Source organism: Dioscorea cayenensis, chromosome 5 (assembly GCF_009730915.1).
Source record: "Dioscorea cayenensis subsp. rotundata cultivar TDr96_F1 chromosome 5, TDr96_F1_v2_PseudoChromosome.rev07_lg8_w22 25.fasta, whole genome shotgun sequence".
Taxonomy (NCBI): domain Eukaryota; kingdom Viridiplantae; phylum Streptophyta; class Magnoliopsida; order Dioscoreales; family Dioscoreaceae; genus Dioscorea; species Dioscorea cayenensis.
The window spans coordinates 32,014,047-32,031,030 of record NC_052475.1 but is presented as its reverse complement, the minus strand read 5'-3'; the positions used below and the strand labels follow the sequence as shown (position 1 = coordinate 32,031,030).

The 16,984-nt window shown below is 35.1% G+C and overlaps 3 protein-coding genes across 6 annotated transcripts; 2 read left to right on the top strand and 1 right to left on the bottom strand.

Moving 5' to 3' along the window:
- Positions 1 to 416: 416 nt before the first annotated feature.
- On the top strand, positions 417 to 3,962 carry LOC120260644 (3-oxoacyl-[acyl-carrier-protein] synthase, mitochondrial). 2 transcript variants are annotated; one of them, XM_039268173.1, is made up of 12 exons: positions 417 to 786; positions 1,253 to 1,360; positions 1,455 to 1,526; positions 1,612 to 1,698; positions 1,830 to 1,981; positions 2,164 to 2,244; positions 2,343 to 2,376; positions 2,481 to 2,624; positions 2,867 to 2,927; positions 3,015 to 3,097; positions 3,173 to 3,244; positions 3,553 to 3,962. In XM_039268173.1, exons 1-12 carry the CDS (start codon positions 439 to 441, stop codon positions 3,715 to 3,717), a joined length of 1,407 nt encoding a protein of 468 aa, XP_039124107.1. In that variant the 5' UTR covers positions 417 to 438; the 3' UTR covers positions 3,718 to 3,962. The 2 variants fall into 2 exon arrangements, with proteins under 2 accessions (XP_039124107.1, XP_039124108.1); XM_039268174.1 differs by having other exon boundaries at positions 632 to 786; positions 1,261 to 1,360.
- Positions 3,963 to 4,840: 878 nt separating this feature from the next.
- On the top strand, positions 4,841 to 8,326 carry LOC120262229 (protein FLUORESCENT IN BLUE LIGHT, chloroplastic). 2 transcript variants are annotated; one of them, XM_039270311.1, is made up of 5 exons: positions 4,841 to 4,992; positions 6,110 to 6,312; positions 6,861 to 7,020; positions 7,420 to 7,737; positions 7,907 to 8,326. In XM_039270311.1, exons 1-5 carry the CDS (start codon positions 4,899 to 4,901, stop codon positions 8,107 to 8,109), a joined length of 978 nt encoding a protein of 325 aa, XP_039126245.1. In that variant the 5' UTR covers positions 4,841 to 4,898; the 3' UTR covers positions 8,110 to 8,326. The 2 variants fall into 2 exon arrangements, with proteins under 2 accessions (XP_039126245.1, XP_039126246.1); XM_039270312.1 differs by having other exon boundaries at positions 4,863 to 4,992; positions 6,113 to 6,312.
- A 490-nt stretch (positions 8,327 to 8,816) lies between these two features.
- On the bottom strand, positions 8,817 to 15,438 carry LOC120261324 (fimbrin-4-like). 2 transcript variants are annotated; one of them, XM_039269176.1, is made up of 15 exons: positions 15,305 to 15,438; positions 14,793 to 15,010; positions 14,527 to 14,697; positions 14,088 to 14,326; positions 13,727 to 13,898; positions 13,057 to 13,095; positions 12,805 to 12,873; positions 12,594 to 12,710; positions 12,100 to 12,311; positions 10,847 to 11,002; positions 10,578 to 10,777; positions 10,220 to 10,377; positions 10,047 to 10,143; positions 9,728 to 9,819; positions 8,817 to 9,213 (listed from the first exon to the last, which is right to left on the bottom strand). In XM_039269176.1, exons 2-15 carry the CDS (start codon positions 14,877 to 14,879, stop codon positions 8,935 to 8,937), a joined length of 2,088 nt encoding a protein of 695 aa, XP_039125110.1. In that variant the 5' UTR covers positions 14,880 to 15,010; positions 15,305 to 15,438; the 3' UTR covers positions 8,817 to 8,934. The 2 variants fall into 2 exon arrangements, with proteins under 2 accessions (XP_039125110.1, XP_039125109.1); XM_039269175.1 differs by having other exon boundaries at positions 14,793 to 15,007.
- Positions 15,439 to 16,984: the final 1,546 nt, after the last annotated feature.

Below are 16,984 nucleotides of genomic sequence, written 5' to 3'. Positions count from 1 at the left end.
TTTACTTATATTTCAATTAAAAGATTTGCAAATTTGAAATTTTAATTTTTTAATTATGTTCAAATTGAGTATGACCAAATTCTGAATATTATTATTTTAATAAGTCTATTAAAACAATGTTGTTTCTTTTTTTTTTTATCTTTAATCTTATAATAATATAATTCGAAATCAAAGAATTTATATATTTACGTCCGATTCAAGGTATCCAAAAACGAGATGCTACAAAACAATATGAGACTGTAATCATTGAATTTATGTTTTTTTTAATCAATAAAGCATAATTTTTTTTAAAAAAAAATAAAAACTATTTTTTTAAGAATAAGGAGGTGTTAATAATTTGAATAAATCCAAGGGTGTTTCCATAAAACCATTTTATGTGCCACTATTCCGCACCTCAGCTAAAACCTCTCGTTCGAGTTCTTCATTGTCGCTGCCGCCATGAACGCCGGTGGCCGCCGTCTCCTCCGGCTTCTCCCCCACCATCACCGCCGCGTTTTCTCCTCCCAGTCCTTACCTCCTCCTCCTGCTGCTCCCCGACGGCGCGTGGTGGTCACTGGCCTCGGCATGGTCACCCCGCTTGGTTGTGGCGTTGGTCCCACCTGGTCCCGCCTCATCGATGGCCGTTGCGGGATACGGGCTCTGTCTCCCGCCGATCTCAAGGTGGACGGGTTTGACGAGACCGTGGTAATGCACACCTACGAGCAGCTCTCGTCCAAGGTGGCAGGCGTCGTGCCGTGCGGGAAGGAAGAGGGGGAGTTTGATGAGGAGACCTGGGTTCGTTCCAAGGTGGACACTTATGTCTTGAGACTTTTATTTGTTTTTCTTTTTGGTTTGAATTCTCCGTTTATGAGTTTAGAATCAGTCCCTGACTTGTGGATTTGTTCTGATTTCTGTGTTTAATCCAATGCTGCCGCTTGTGTCTTGCCACTTTGATTTATTTTCAGTTCCCCCTTTATGAATTAAAAATTCAGTTTTTGATGCTTGGATTTCTTCAATGAATAACACATGTTTGCTTTAACTTTTCATGTTAAAGACTCGAGTTTTGAAAATTGGGTTGCAAAGTGGGATATTGTTATCCAAAATCTATGTTTTACCTCTGGATTCCGTCTGGTTTGTGATATTTTGGATCTACATAAGCACAAATTTATGCTAAGTTTACTAGATAGTTCAGTCCTTGGCATTGGTTTATATCTCTTGGATATTAGTTCTTTGAATTTTGTTCTCATCATGTTACTGACGTTCTTTTTCCTAGGATCATAGATCAATTGCACGGTTTATATCATATGCCCTTTGCTCGACTGATGAGGCGATTAGAGATGCAAACTGGATGCCAGAAGAGCCAGAAAAGAAGGAAAGAACGGTATCACTTCTTTTTTTTTTCCACCCTTCAGTTTACTTTGTGATAATGTGCAATAGGTGACTTGTTTCTTCCTTTTTGGTTTGGGAAATGACAGGGTGTTTCCATAGGTGGGGGTACTGGAAGCATATCTGACATTTTAGATGCGGCACATATGATATGTGAAAAGGTTTGTTCCTCTTTGGATTCAACTGGTTGCTTTTCCATTAATGTTGTCTATGGGCATGATACAATTTTCAACTTTATGAGTGCAGCGTTTGCGCCGGCTTAGTCCATTCTTTATCCCGAGAATATTGATTAACATGGCAGCAGGCCATGTGAGCATGAAGTATGGTTTCATGGTACGTGAATTAGTTTCCCTCTATGTAATGTTACCAAACTTGTTGGTTTTACTATATGAACCTTTACAATATGCTGGTTGAGCTATAGTTCTCGGTGAACGATACTACAGATTTGTCCAAATTTTTGGCAGGGGCCAAACCATGCAGCGGTGACAGCTTGTGCCACTGGAGCTCATTCTATTGGGGATGCTACACGAATGATTCAATTTGGAGATGCAGATGTAATGGTGGCTGGAGGAACAGAGTCTAGTATTGATGCTCTTTCTATAGCAGGATTTTGTAGGTGAGCATCAGTTATCCAATTGATACCTCCTTTTTCTTTGTGTATTTTCCAGATTTATTCATAAAGTAATTGTTGACTTTTGTTCTGCATGATTTATTAGAAAGTGTTAGATGAACATAATAGTCAGGAATATGCTTCACTTCTTAAGCTCAGGACATACAAATTCTTTCATTATTTTGTAGATCAAAAGCACTGGCTACCAAATATAATAGCCTTCCTGAAGCTTCTTCTCGGCCTTTTGATTGTGATCGGGATGGATTTGTGTATGATGACTTTCCTTTGTTGTTTAGTTGTTTGTTTCTTTTGGTTTTGATTCCATTGGATCTTATTATTGTTACTCTTGCCCATTTAAATTGGATAGGATCGCTGAAGGTTCTGGTGTAATGGTATTGGAGGTAAGCTACTATTTTTTATTGGCCCAGTAACATGTTCTTCACTTTGAAATATGACAACTTGACCACTGAGTTTGTATCCATGCATGCCTGTTTTCCCTGAGAAGGAACTTGATCATGCAAAGGAGCGAGGGGCAAAAATTTATGCAGAGGTTCGAGGCTATGGCATGTCAGGTGATGCTCATCACATTACTCAGCCGCACATTGAAGGCAAGGGCGCTATGCTAGCCATGACACGCGCACTGGAACAAGTATGATTTTTCATTTTCACATTTCTGCTGTACCTAGTGCAGTAACCTTTTTGCAGTGATTTTTTATTCCAGTTCTGTTTGATGCCATTTAGTGACTTTGTCGTCTATTTATTTCCCTTAAACATGAATTTTATTCATTAATTATTTGTGGATTATGCTTTACTAGATATCTATGCCCAAAAACAGTTTACAGTGACTGCATATTCAAAGATCAGTAAGACATTCCCTTTTCTTTTGTGCAGTCAGGCCTTAGTCCAAATCAGGTCGATTATATAAATGCTCATGCCACATCAACTCCTCTTGGTACTTCACTAAAGTCTTCATTAGATTTTTGCAGTTCAAATTTGATTGAGAATAGAAAACACAATTTAGAATGCCAATTCTGAATAGGTGATGTTGCGGAAGCCAATGCAATCGGATCTGTATTCTCAGATCATTCAACATCAGGTGCTCTGGCACTATCCTCCACAAAGGTCTGTTTTCCTAATATGTTATGATTTTTAAGTACCTTCCTTTATTATGTGTCAGCCTTTTGATATGATATTCAGGGAGCCACTGGTCATCTACTTGGAGCTGCTGGTTCTGTGGAGGCAATTTTTGCGGTTCTAGCAATTCATCATGTGGGTTTCCTTCAAAGCATCCCCCTATTTGTTTACATTTGCTATACAATCTCAAACTCTTTTGCTTAGTTAAAAACTGAAAATCTTGAAAACTGTTCATATTTTTTTTTTCTCACTGTTAGGATGCTTCTTTCAGGCTAAAAACCGATTACTGATACTGCAAAGCATAATAAATTTACAGAAACTATCTAGTATCCCTGGATTTGTTTAATTGGTTTGCAGCAAATGTCTTAAACATACCCTTTCATTTATTCTTCTTCCATGTGTTTGGAAAATTATCATCATAACTCTGTTGAGTTGGTTTTCAGGGTATTGCACCACCAACACTAAACCTTCAAAAGCCAGATCCTGTCTTTCATGGTGGATTCATGCCTCTGAGTGCCCCAAGAGAGATGCCAATAAGAGCTGCACTTTCAAATTCGTTCGGCTTTGGTGGAACCAATGCTTCCCTGCTATTTTCCGGCCCTCCTTAACCTCAACCTCCAAATGCTCACCCATCTAGACAGGAATATTGATGCAACTGATGCCTCGAGTATTCTATTGTTTCCGAAAATAGACAAAATGATGAACTTTTGTCGATGGAATGCTCGACCCTTTTGCTCTGCAACTTGTAGCATGGATTACAAGCATAGTTTTCTGTCAGGAACAACAACTATTCAGTTCATGAATTTGCTGCTTGTATTGTTTCCATCTCTAATTGAAGCCTTGAATTTAATGAGTGGATTTTTTTTTTCTTTGAATCATAAACTGTTATATACCAAAGTATGGAATTTATCAATGTAACTGTTGAATAATAATTGTTATAATTCTATATAGACTTCATGAGGAGGAGCACTTGATATACTTGATAAATTTTGTGAAGTCATTGTGTTCCTCATACTTGTTGAGGCCTGTGTGTTCTTCATTTGAGGCCTCAGAACTATAAAATATATATATATGAGGACTCATCATCTAGGGACGTCCCTAGATTTCAAATCTAGGGATGTCCATAATAGCCATTGGATGGTAATCTGATGGCTCTTATCATTATGAACAGTAGAAACCGCGTTCTACATTGTTGTACAGTGATCATGAACAGTAAAAAGGTGTACAGTATTTATGTAAATAATCAACCATCAGATGATGATCCAACGGTTTAGATTTAAAACTTACCTAGATTTGAAATCTAGGGACTTACCTAGATGATGTTTTTCCTATATATATATATATATATATATATACATACATGAGGCAAGTTGAAGGAATTGTTTTTATTTCTTTTTTACCCAATATTTGCATTAAACTCCCTAAATTTGCACATTTTATTATGACATAAATGTGGAATTTTCCTGAATTTTTTTCTTACTATTTGTATATACATCAACTAAATAGATTAATAATTAATGGTTGAAAATAATTTCTTAAAAGTTAAAACATTGATCATTGTTTTAACAAATTAAATATGGTAATTATTTAATAATAAATATTAAATTTAAAAATTATTTATTGAAAAATATTTGGAAAATCTCAGCTTGTGGGCCATTTCAAGCCCCTAGTTTTTTTTTTCACAAAACTTACAAAACAAAGAACCCAACTTTTTTTCTCAAATTGTTATAATTCTAAAAAGCTCGTCTCTTTTTGTTTTTCCCTTATCCTACCAAGTGTCTTGGCGACAATGGCGGCATCTCTCCTCCGCTTGTTGCGCCCGCCCTTGCCCTCGCCTTCTCGCTGCGCAAACCCCTTCAAGTCCCTCACACCACGATGCACAGGTCTCACTAGTATAAGCATTGTTTGATGATTACCACTCTTCTCTTCGTTTTTGGAAATATCTTGAGTTTGATGGAAGTTTGGTTATGGCTGTCAAAAATTTGTGTCTCTTTGGCAGTGTTTATTTTTCTTTGCATGAATTTTTTTTTTTGTTGGTTTATTGTGAAATTTGGTTAGAATAGCAAGTTATCTTATTCAGCTCTTTTTGCTGGAGATGGAGGGGGTTTTTTTTGGGGGGGTTTCTAAATGTGTATTGATTTTTTTTGTTTTCCTTTTTTTAGCTGAGCAGGGTTAAGAGTGATTGAATTTTATCTTTTAAAGCAGAAAGTTTGCATTTTTCTGTGTATTTTTTTTTCTTTACTTGCATTTCAAGTTTATAGATTTCATGAATATATTGTTATGCGGAAGCATTCTCTCTCTCTCTCTCTCTCTTTAAAAAATTTACATGTTTGACTGTAATTTTAATCAGTCAATAGGAGCCATATATATTTTTTGTGAAAGTTTGGACAGCAAGGAATATAAGATAAGAAATGGAACTCGAGTGAATTATCTAACAGTATTACTTGTGGTTTCTTCTGCATTTCTCTACCTTCTCTTTCCTCCCATGTCCTTCCTCTTCCTTGAGATTTTTATGGTCTACTGTCTTCTCTTCCTATTATACTATGCAGCAAGACAGTAGAGAAAGTTTGCCAGCATTTTTTTTCAAAAACTAAAAAGTCTAGATAATTAATATAGATACCTTGATCTGCTGTCAAATTAGTGAGATGAGATTAGTTAAAAAATTTATTATGCTAGTTTAAATCCAGCCTTAGGTGGTTGTCTTGGTTAATGACCGTGTTAGTAACTTCTGACTTAATAGTATAATGTGTGTCAAAACATTTACGTATTGGTTATAATCATACACCATTGCATTTTTTCTATTGCTGACTTTGTTATATTTATGATATTAGACCCCTATGAAACCAGATGATCGAGAAGATGAAAAGTATCTAGCAGCAACAATTAGGAATTTTTTTTGCTGTTCTGTAACTTACAAATCTTTTTTTGATGTAGATTTTGATTGTTACAGTCTGGTTTTGTGCTGTTCTGATTGGGTTTAGGTGTTTCTTTTGAAACCAGAAGACATGGCATGCCTACCATTCAGGAAGGATGTGGCAAAGTTTGTGCTTTCGTCCTCGCAACTCCAATGTCTGTCAAGCAGCAAAATCATATGCTCTACTCTCGGTATTTTCCAAAAGGCTGGATCTTGTGATGCCTATGAATTTGATAGGAGAAAAACTGGAGTTTGCAAGGCCACTTTGGATTGTGTTTCTGATCATCAGGTATGATGGTGAGTCTCTCTTGTTCAACTTTTGTTCCTGCATTCTTAGAAAAAAACTAAAACAACTGGCATTTCCATGAAAATTACACCTTTCTCAATAAATATTTAGTTTTTTCATGTATAGATTGTGAAAGTAGAAAATGTGATTTCATGAGCGCCAATGCACATTGAGTATGGCTTGCAGAAATGTTTCAAGGGAATCTTCGATTTGTTTATGACATGTTAATGAGTACTCAGTTCATTTGTGATTACATAATTGTGCTGTGTGATTCCTTTTAGTTGCAGTGGTGTTTTTATTTGCCTCAAATTAGGCTTGAGTTCCGAATGCTAGACTATAAATTTCTAGTTTTTCAGCAATGTTGGATTTCACCATCTTATAGATGCTGTGCATTGCTTGAATCTTTGTTGTTCGTTCTGCACATTATTCATGTCTTTCTGATTCTGTCTAATGTTGATTATACTCCTTATTTTTTCCAAGGTATATATTTCATTCTTGGTCCATGATGAAGTGATCAATTTCTGCTATATTTATGGAATTGTATTCTGCAGAAAATGGCATCATTCAGCTTTTTGAAGGTATTCTTGGTTGCAAACTCATTCATGCTCGTTCTGCCTCTTAATGCTCTGGCAGAAACTTGTGAGCCTGAGAATTCCTTTCTCAGTATGCCTCTTTTGTTCATAATAGCCCTGATCGGGGCAACTGTTGGAGGTAATGGAAGTTTTATTTTGCTTCTTGAATATGTATGTGATGTATGTGACCAAAGTTATATTTTTGCCTTCACAAATAATACCTTTTGCCTACTTTGGAGTAACATAAGATATGTTAGATTACAGTCCTATATATCAGTGCTGATTGTTCAGCCAAGTAAGAAAGCTCGTCTACTCAGTATGGACCTCCTATTCAATGACTGCTTCTTGACTGTTTGTTGCATTCCTATGTCAACTTGTTTTGTTAGTATCATGACTACATTGGCATTTTCTTTTTGATGAAATGAAGTGAGGAGAATGGATTTGAGTCGATTGTTATATGGCCAGCAGAATGCTACATATGCAACATTCAACTCCTACCAATTCCTTTCATATGCAAATTGAATGGTTTGATTTGTAGGATTGCTTGCACGTCAAAGAAGAGGAGAACTAGAGCGGCTAAATGATCAATTGCGCCAAATCAATGCTGCATTAAGAAGACAAGCGAAAATAGAGTCTTATGCTCCCAACTTGAGCTATGCACCAGTTGGTAGGGTATCTGAAACAGAAGTCATTATCGATCCTAGAAAGCAGCAACTAATCACAAATTTGAGAACTGGGAAAAATTATCTCCGGAATCAAGATCCTGAGAAGGCTCTTGCAGAATTCAATGCGGCCTTTGAGCTTGCAGAGACTTTAGGAGATCATGTTGAAGAGAAGAAGGCTGCCCGAGGCTTAGGTTCGGCTTTCCCCTTCAGCATTATTCTCATGAATATAAATGAAAGGATTATAGCATCAAAATTTGACAATTGCATCGTTGATTAACGTTTTATAGTGTTCAATCTTTGCTTTGACCATATCTAGATACATAAACCATTCGGACTACTTTCTTTCTTGGATTTCTTCAGGCGCATCTTTTCAGAGACTGGGGAAATACAAGGAAGCGATAAAGTACCATTCAAAGGTTCTGGAGATATCGAAGAGGGCCGGAGAGGATTCTGGCAGCACGGAAGCTTACGGAGCCATAGCTGACTGCTACACCGAGCTCGGAGATCTTGAGAAGGCGGGGAAGTTCTATGATAAATACATTGGAAGGTTACAAAATGACTGAGGAATTCCCTAGTCTTGTTTTCTTGGAATTTCTTGTTTTTTTTTATGTTGTAGCTCATGTAGAGCAACAGCCTGAGGTCCTGGGATTGAAATTTATGCTGGAATTAGTTGTAGAGTTTCTAGCTTTTGGATTATGCTCTTGTTACATTTGGAGTAAGTTCCTTTGAAAACAAAGTCTTATGAGGAGTTTAAAATAAAAGATGGCTTTATAGCTTTTACCTAAATCATCTACTTCAGTTCATTTTTTCATTTTATTTTATTTTTCTTTTCGTATTTTACCTATTTGAAAGAAAACATCAATTCAAAAAATAATTATGCCTCAGACAATGTATATATGAAAGCTCCTGAGTTTTATTAAAAAAAAAAAAAGAAGCTCTTGAGGGGAAGTAATTAATTTCTCAACTTATAAATATGCACAGTGAGCATGCTTGACAATACATTCTGAATAAACTTAAATTTTTCCCAAAAAACAAAAACAATAGTTCGAGCCCTAAAAAAACACATCACGTAAAAACTTAGGCATAATCAAGAATTACTCCACATCGAAAAACTTAGTATCATTTTTCCTTTTCTTTTTTTTTACTAGTAGAACATTATTGCAATAAAATTTGCTATAACAAAGTAAATATACTACAAAGAACTGGAACACACAAAGCATTTTGACACTTTTATCTACCATTTGTCCTCCCCAAATGAAACGTGAAATACAACAATCATTTGGGTAAAATCCTATTTGCAAGTAACAAAAGAGCATTGTTCTGTAATCTCCATAGCAAAAAGTGGATCTTTTTTTTTTTCTTCCCTTTGGCTATTAGCCTATTATAATTCAGATTAAAATGTTTTCTTTTTGGCCCTCATTTTCAACTGAAGCAGTTGCACTATCTGCAGCTATACTCGAGGTATCTGAAGCGGCATCATCGACAGTCAAGTTTGACATGCTATCTGCAGCAATGCTGCCGTCTTCTCCATCAGAGGAAGGAGCTTTCTGAGAGGACGCATCCTCAACCGATATCTCCGAGGATTGCTCAGAGTCCTCGGCCCGCTGCCGCTCCAAGCTCCAGTACATAATGCTCGCAGTTAGTGTGAGAATCATCTTTTGATTTACCTGTCATAACAGCAAGCACAGGAAAAACAAAGTAAGGCCTGTTGATCATAAACATAAAAAGGAAGTCCTACTGCAGCAGCATAAAAAAAAAATTCTTGTTTGAGAGAACTCCTGATATAGGATTAGATGATTTATGATAAATGATAATTATGGATTCCTATGGAGCATCTCCTATAATCTATGCATGTATACCATTTTGTTGTAATGATTAATAATATGGTGTTCGGTAAATGACTTGACCGTGGCTTTCTTGCAGCAATGTAGTTAGGGCATATTTAAACCATAAAGCACCTTGTTCCAAATTCTTTCAAGATACACTCTTTGAAATAAATACACGATAAGGTCAGTCATCAAATTTAATTTCATTATGTCGAGATATATAAGTTCATGGCCTGCATGGTTATGCTTCTAAAAAGGAAATTACTTGGATAACTGTCATAAGCCATTAAATATTTATTTTTACTCAATGAGGGTAGTTAAACCAATATAAAAACAATGTCAGTCAAAATGGTACCTCCATTATGTCTTCAGGCAACAAAAAGATGGAACACCCAAGCTTTCTAGCTACACTGATTATATAAGTAGCATTCAGCCTCTTTTCTTCGTCTGCATTCAAGCAATCAAGCAATCAAGCAATCAAGTAGTAGCTCAGAGAAATGAAGGCAATCAACTTAATGAAACCTGTGACGTAATAATATTAAAATTTCTATATATATTGACAACTTGCACTGTATCTTCTTGTGTGTATTTAGGACCGTAAATATTTATGAAGATGCATGAGTTACCACTTAGCAGCTAAATAACATTAGGTAAGTATGTACTAAAATGCCTACCACTTTCACCCTTTGTTACAATGTTCCAGTTAACAACCCTGGGTTCAACAGAACTGAGAAGTTCGAGGAAAAATATTCCACTTGAGAGGCTCTTGTCCTGAAGTAAACAGTAAAAAGTCAAATATATAGGACAAAGATAATCATTCATCATAAATCAAGAAGAGTAATCAAACCTTGAAACTCTCCATCTGAGTAGTTCTGCCAGTGCTCTTCACTGTTTTATTGGCCCAAATTAAAATATCAGCATCCGTTATTTCCCTTCCTTGAGAGTGGTATCTCAAGTTCTTTAAGAGTTGAAGAATGTTGTATCTCATCAACTGCCACAAAAATGCTGAACAAAAGGTCTAACTATATTAATTTCTTTTGCTTCAGGTGGTAAATTTACATGTGGAGGAAAGAAAGGATTATTATAATTCATTGAGATAACAAAAATCAGTACATGCACCATCTTATTCAGAAAAAATGAAAAAGATTAGACATCAAAAGCATCAGCAATGGTAAAAGTAAATATTAAAAAGAAAAAGAATTTACCAAGAATGAGTTTCTTATTCCCTTGCACAATGTCATTCCCTGCAACATTCACTAAGGAGAATTTCAGTTGTTTGCCAATTCTTATAACTTGGTTGCAGTTTTCAACTTTTCTAAATGGCATCTTGATGGGAGGTTTTGTTGCCTGCTTCCAGATAACAGATCCTGGAGACACTTTGTCGAGCACTTCCAAAAGAACCCACCTGCATGTATGTTATATTAATTAACAGCCTATGTATAAACAAAGAGCATATGGTATAACAGAAGCTTACCCATTTCTGACATCCTCAAATACATTATTAACATATGTAACAATTCCAAGGCTGTTTATCCACAACCGAAAAGCCCTTTCCTCTCGAGATACTAGAATATCATCTGGCATCATCTCAGCAAAGGAAATCTTTTTGCTGTCTGTGGACAAACCATTCCTGACAAAAATTAACACAGCCATGGCACCATTACAATCCTACCTCAATAGATAAATAGATTAAAAAAAAGGCCCAAGGTGTCAAACAACAGGACAAGGGGAGGATAATAGATTGCCAGGTAAAATAGCATTACAGCAAGAAAAATCAGAACAGAATTGAAATGCTCATAATTGACAAACAAAGAATTATGTCAATAAATAACTTAAAATACAAATACAATCACATGATCAATCCTGCATAAATGGCATTCTAATCTCAATTTTTCGAACGCATATGCATGCTGCCTGATGATCTTGTTGGTCTTTCCATACTCCAGTGATTAGGTTAACACCAGAAAAGTACGATGATACAGTTTAAGGAATATATAGCAGTTCATTAACAAACATGCATGATAGTGGCATGGTCATTGAAATTCAATTGCTTGTAGAAAAAACTGGAGTTTGAAACATATACCATAAAGTGAATATAGGCAGGACAGATAAAGCAGTTATTTCACCTGGTGTGATGGTAGAATTTCATAAACTAAAAAGGGACATATCATGCCTCAGTCATAAGAGCATCTAACTAGGCGTGCAAATATTAATTGCTGAAAATGGCCCGCCCACAGACTTCAGGCATTTAAAAATATCTCAACAAACATGCAGTGTGACTACTGGAGATGAATATATTAAAGAAAGCTCAAGAGATGTAGTGCTAAATAAAATCATGATGAGGAAATATGAATTTTCTAGGCAAAGAATTCACATTGAACAACTGCAAGAATGAATAAGAAAACTGTCACCATTTGCTTGTCCAACAGTTTGGCAGTTTACAACATTAACGGCCTGTATTTGCAGGTAAAGGATACAATTTGAAGAAGGACCCTTAATGTGTCCTCGTAGATGGAAGTTTTTAGAAGGTGAAAGGAAACAAAACCCCAATGGGGCCCCATTTAATGGTTCATACGGTACCCTAGAATCCTATTTAGTCTACTGTGAAAAAATAAATAGACATGATCCTTACTGACAGGGGATCTCTAGAGAATTGAAAAGATTATTAAGATCATAGGAATGAGAACAAAATAGCAAAACAGAAATAAAGCATTGATCAATTCTCACCGATGATGAAAAATCTGTGCAACAAATGCAAGATTAAGATTAGGTGAGCCTTCAACAATATCTTTTGGATTCAAGTATCGTTTACAGTCCATCCTTTCTGCATGATCAAGTACCAACTTTGCTCTTTCAGTAGGATCTTTAGTATCCAAAGTGGAAGGGCTGCAGTGCTCAGGAGCAAGAACATTAAGAAGGTATGCATATGCTTCTCCATCCTGTAAATAAATGAGTTTTTTAGAACTATGAAATAGTCATAAAATCAATTACTAAAATAACACTAAAACTTGTTTTGATGGTGTACATAAGATGAGGTAGAGCACACTGCTCTCACTTTTATTGTTTAAACAATAATTGTGCAGGAAAAAAAAAAAGACACAGCCCCAGCCAGAATTAGACACTGATGTCTACTCTAAAATTTCTGCCTCTTTATAAACTAACAACAGATTTATAACAAAATTGTGATGGGCTATTTTCGATCAAGATAGTAAATATGTTACCTTCACATCAGAAGAAAAATTCATTACAGTCTTCTTATATCCTGCCTTCTTAAGATGAAAGTTCATCCATTTGAGCAACATTTTTTCTGGTGCCAAGCCCAGAAGTTCCTCCACATCCTGATTACATTGCAACCAACAACCTAATAAATAATATTCGAGTCCAGGGAATGTATGGATCCAGAAATGGGAGCAAGTAGCCAAATCTATTAACCTTGTTGTCTTCAACCAACTCCACTAATTGTGGTGTCTTCTTTAGATTCAGATCCGCAAGAAGTTGAATCTAATAAGTGAATCATCAAAACAATCAAATAGTCATTCATATGTCATCTGTGCCTATGGCAATTGATCATTCAAAGAAACACACATCAAGCAGGAAATTTGAAGAGTTTGTAAAAGCAACCCGGAGACACATGATGCAACAAAGAAATTAGAGAGTTAAGATGGCAAAACTTGAATCGTATACCTTAATGATTTGAGATATCAGTCCTAGTACCAGATGAGGCTGCATCAAAGAAAAACCAACAGTCAAAATTATTTGAAATTGACAGGTATAGCAATGGTCTTGCACACAAGAATTTTGCAAGTATATTACAGATTGGAGGTCCCTCGAGAAACGAGTAAAGATGGGCATGCTTCCTCTTATCAACTTTCAAGATATCAAGAGCAAGAGAAACAGTTTATCATGGTAAGCTGGATTGATGTGCTGGAACTATATAAATCTTAGAGCACTTCTAGGTGGTAAACATAGGTAGCTTAACATCAAAATTTATGAATGAAACTTAAACAAGAATTTTGAAAATTCTAGTAAATTGTCAATATTGGGACTAAAATTGAAAGGGAAAAAAGTATACTGATGAAACTGATGGCACAATGGTAATGGAAGCACATAAGCTTATAAAGTATATGAAGAGAAACATGATTCAGAATTTCAGAGGTTTCACAAAAAGAATTTAAAAACCAATTGCTATTTGCACTGGGCTTAAACACACCACTAGTGAAAAATTTTTGCGGTGGGATATGCAGAAAAGAGAATACATGCCGAAGGAGAGGTCAGATCACTTGTTCATTACCAAGGAAAATCATAAACAATTATTTACTGGTATTATACAAATAATAAGTATGTACAGACTTACCCTCCCTTCAATAAGGTCTTGTGTTCCAATGTTAACAACAGTGCACCCAATTGCTTTTGCAGAGTTGAGGCAAAGAGTATGATTCTCATTCCTTTCCCAAGGGTTCAAGACTCGTTTTGTGTTAATTGCCCTTTCATCTATTGTTCCAGGCACCGCAACATTGATCAATTTACTAAGTAAAAGGAAAACAAAAACATCAAGCATAGGAATATTATCTCCATGCATGTGACATGTCATTCGACTTTGAGAATAACACAAAACAATTTAGCCATTTGTATTAAACTATAAATAACTTAGCCTCTCTCAAGCAATTGTTGTCAACAAAGCCTACATTGATAACAGAATAGGATTCGATTCATACCAGAGAAGAACACCATCTTTGGCAAGGTTAAACAAATCATTGGATGCTGGATCTAGTGGTAAATAGTTCTTAAGAAAAGGGTCATCTCTGAGATAGCTGTTGATATGCGCCACATAAGAAGATTTCTCTGATTCATCAATAGTGTGCAAAAGTGTAGTTGTAGTTGCCTTAAGGAATGATGAGGAGTTCTTAGCACCACCCAATTTAGCCGCAGCACATTGTTGCAGATTCAAATAAACCTACCAATGAACAATTAAAATAAAAAAAACACTCACTCCATGATGGAGATTCAAATAAGTACACTTACCCAATGCATCATTTCTAATTCATCGTTAATTCAAATATGCCCACAAAAGCAATTTATCCACTTCAAAGCAGCTTAGTAAAGACATGTCACACCATAAATAAATAAAGTCTCACAAGAACAACAACAATGTACCCGAAGAAAAGTTTCAAAGTCTATTTCATGGCTGTAATCTGAATAAGACTCATCCACGACTGCAGAGATCTCTTTCTCAGTGAGCACCTCATTGAGACCCTTTAGCTTGACCATCACTGAAGACAAATCTCCGGCTGTCACATGGCCAGTTTCTCTCCGTGTAGAGAGGTACTGGTCAATCAAATAATGCAATCATTAGATCAAGAAGAAGCAATGCAACAATAAATCAGACTTCAAATGAGAGAACTCGTGATCTGCTAGCTTACTCTAGATTTCAGGCTCCGTAGCTCAACCTGAGTGAATTGACTCTGAAGCCAGGGATCGGAGACTAAAACTCCCACGAATCCTGACATCCTCTATGAGTCTATTCACCGTCTTCGATTCCTCCTTTCCACACTGAATCGGAGAAACCGAAGAGAAACTAAACAACAAAAACCTCGATCAAAATCTCCACTTTCCGACCGAAATTCAAGCCAAAATCCTGCTGAAAAATCATCACACAGTAACAAAAACACTCAAGATTGAATCCAGAACAAGAAATCCCAAAAAGAAAATTGCAGAAAACGAGCCAAATAAACACCAAAAACCCCCAACCAATTCCGTTTTCAAGAAAAAAAAAAGCAATCAAAAACATCAATTAGCAAGAGTTCAAGTCAAAAATTTTGTTTTTAAAAACAAAACTCAAAACCAGCCAAAAACAAACCGATTCCATCAAAACCATCACAACAAAAACACAAATTCACTCACATTTCTCCAACAGAGAAAGAGAAAAACCAACCCCGAAGTCAAGAATTCAACAAGAAAAAGCCATTGGATCCTCCCTTTTTCCACCCTTTATTCCTTCCTTTTACTCCACTCTATATCTATGAATCACACCTTCTCAAATCCCTAGATTTCGTGAAAGAAATTGGGAAGAACTTCTTCTTCGATTATTTTTTAGAAATTTTTTTTCCAAATAAAAAAGAAATTAAAGTAAAACAAAACGGTTTTGTTCACGCGGACCCGCGAAGGCGGTGAAGGTTGGCTCTGTGTGTACTTGGACTTTTATATGAATAAATAATTATAAATAAATAAATAAATAAAATAAATAAATAGTGACACCATGTGGAACATTGTGAGAGATCTTAGATTTATTTTATTTTATTTTATTCAAAATTAATAATTTGTTGAGAAAATTGACTAGACAGTGAGAAAGTTTATTAAAAAATATATATAATTATTGATTTTGGTTTTTTTTTATAATAAATTAGTTAAATAAATATATATAATTAGGTGTTTTTTTTAAATGACATAGACTCATGCAAGTAACTTTCCTACTTTTTTTATATATATATAACTAACAGTCTAACTCTATTATATTGAATTATTTTAATATAGAATGGTTGCATGTTGTAATCGCTTTGCTTTTTGGCAAGAGACTTAAGGGTATAATTTATCATTTAAAATGTTTAATAAGATTAATTATTTATTTTTTTGTTCCTAACCTTTTTTGACTTGGCACTAGAAACAGAAATGGAAATTATACAAATGGAATGATGAGAGTGAGAGAGAACTAAGCATGAGAAGATACAAACAGAAACACATAACATGAACATAACTGGCATGACATATAAACACAAAACCCACAACCCATCACTCTGACTAGATCTGCCACAAACCACTTCATTTATATATATATATATATATATATATATATATATATATATATATGTTTGAAGATTTATAGAAGATATGACAGTGGTTATGAAGATAATAATAGAAAAGGGTTTCATACCAAAATAATAATAATAATAATAATAATAATAATAATACATAAATAATATTGTAGGGATTTGATGAGTCATTGGAAGAAAGATGAGGAATATTTAATGGGAGTGAACAACTCAAATGTGAAAGCTAGAGCAGGAGCCTGCCAAATTAGTCCACCCAATAAATGCTATAATTCTTCATAAATGTACCATGCACCTAATTCTTTATGATTAAGCATAAGAAAATTGATATTTTCACTGTATTAAATGATGTTAAGCCATTTGAAGAAAAATAATAAGATTTTTAATTAAATGATATTTCAGTATAACTCAATATGATCAATGGAGCATCAAGTTTCTATGTTTAAAATATATTTTTGCGTGAGGTGTTTATATAACATCCAGAGATCGAACTCACAGCTACATCTACGGTGAATGTATTGATATTTGAATGTATTTGATATTTGTGAAGATAGCTTACACTTCACTACGTGATGTCTCTAATCCCGATAAAACGCTAACTAATTTTATTGTATTTTAACTTAATCTGAATCACTAGGGTTTGTTCCTCCCAAAAATTCACTCATCTTATGCACCTCTATACCCTTCTTACATTTTAAAGCAGTGATTTATTTCAATTTATAAAAATAATAATAATACAAAGCGAGAAGGATAATGTTTATTATACCAATAACACTGTTATCATCAGC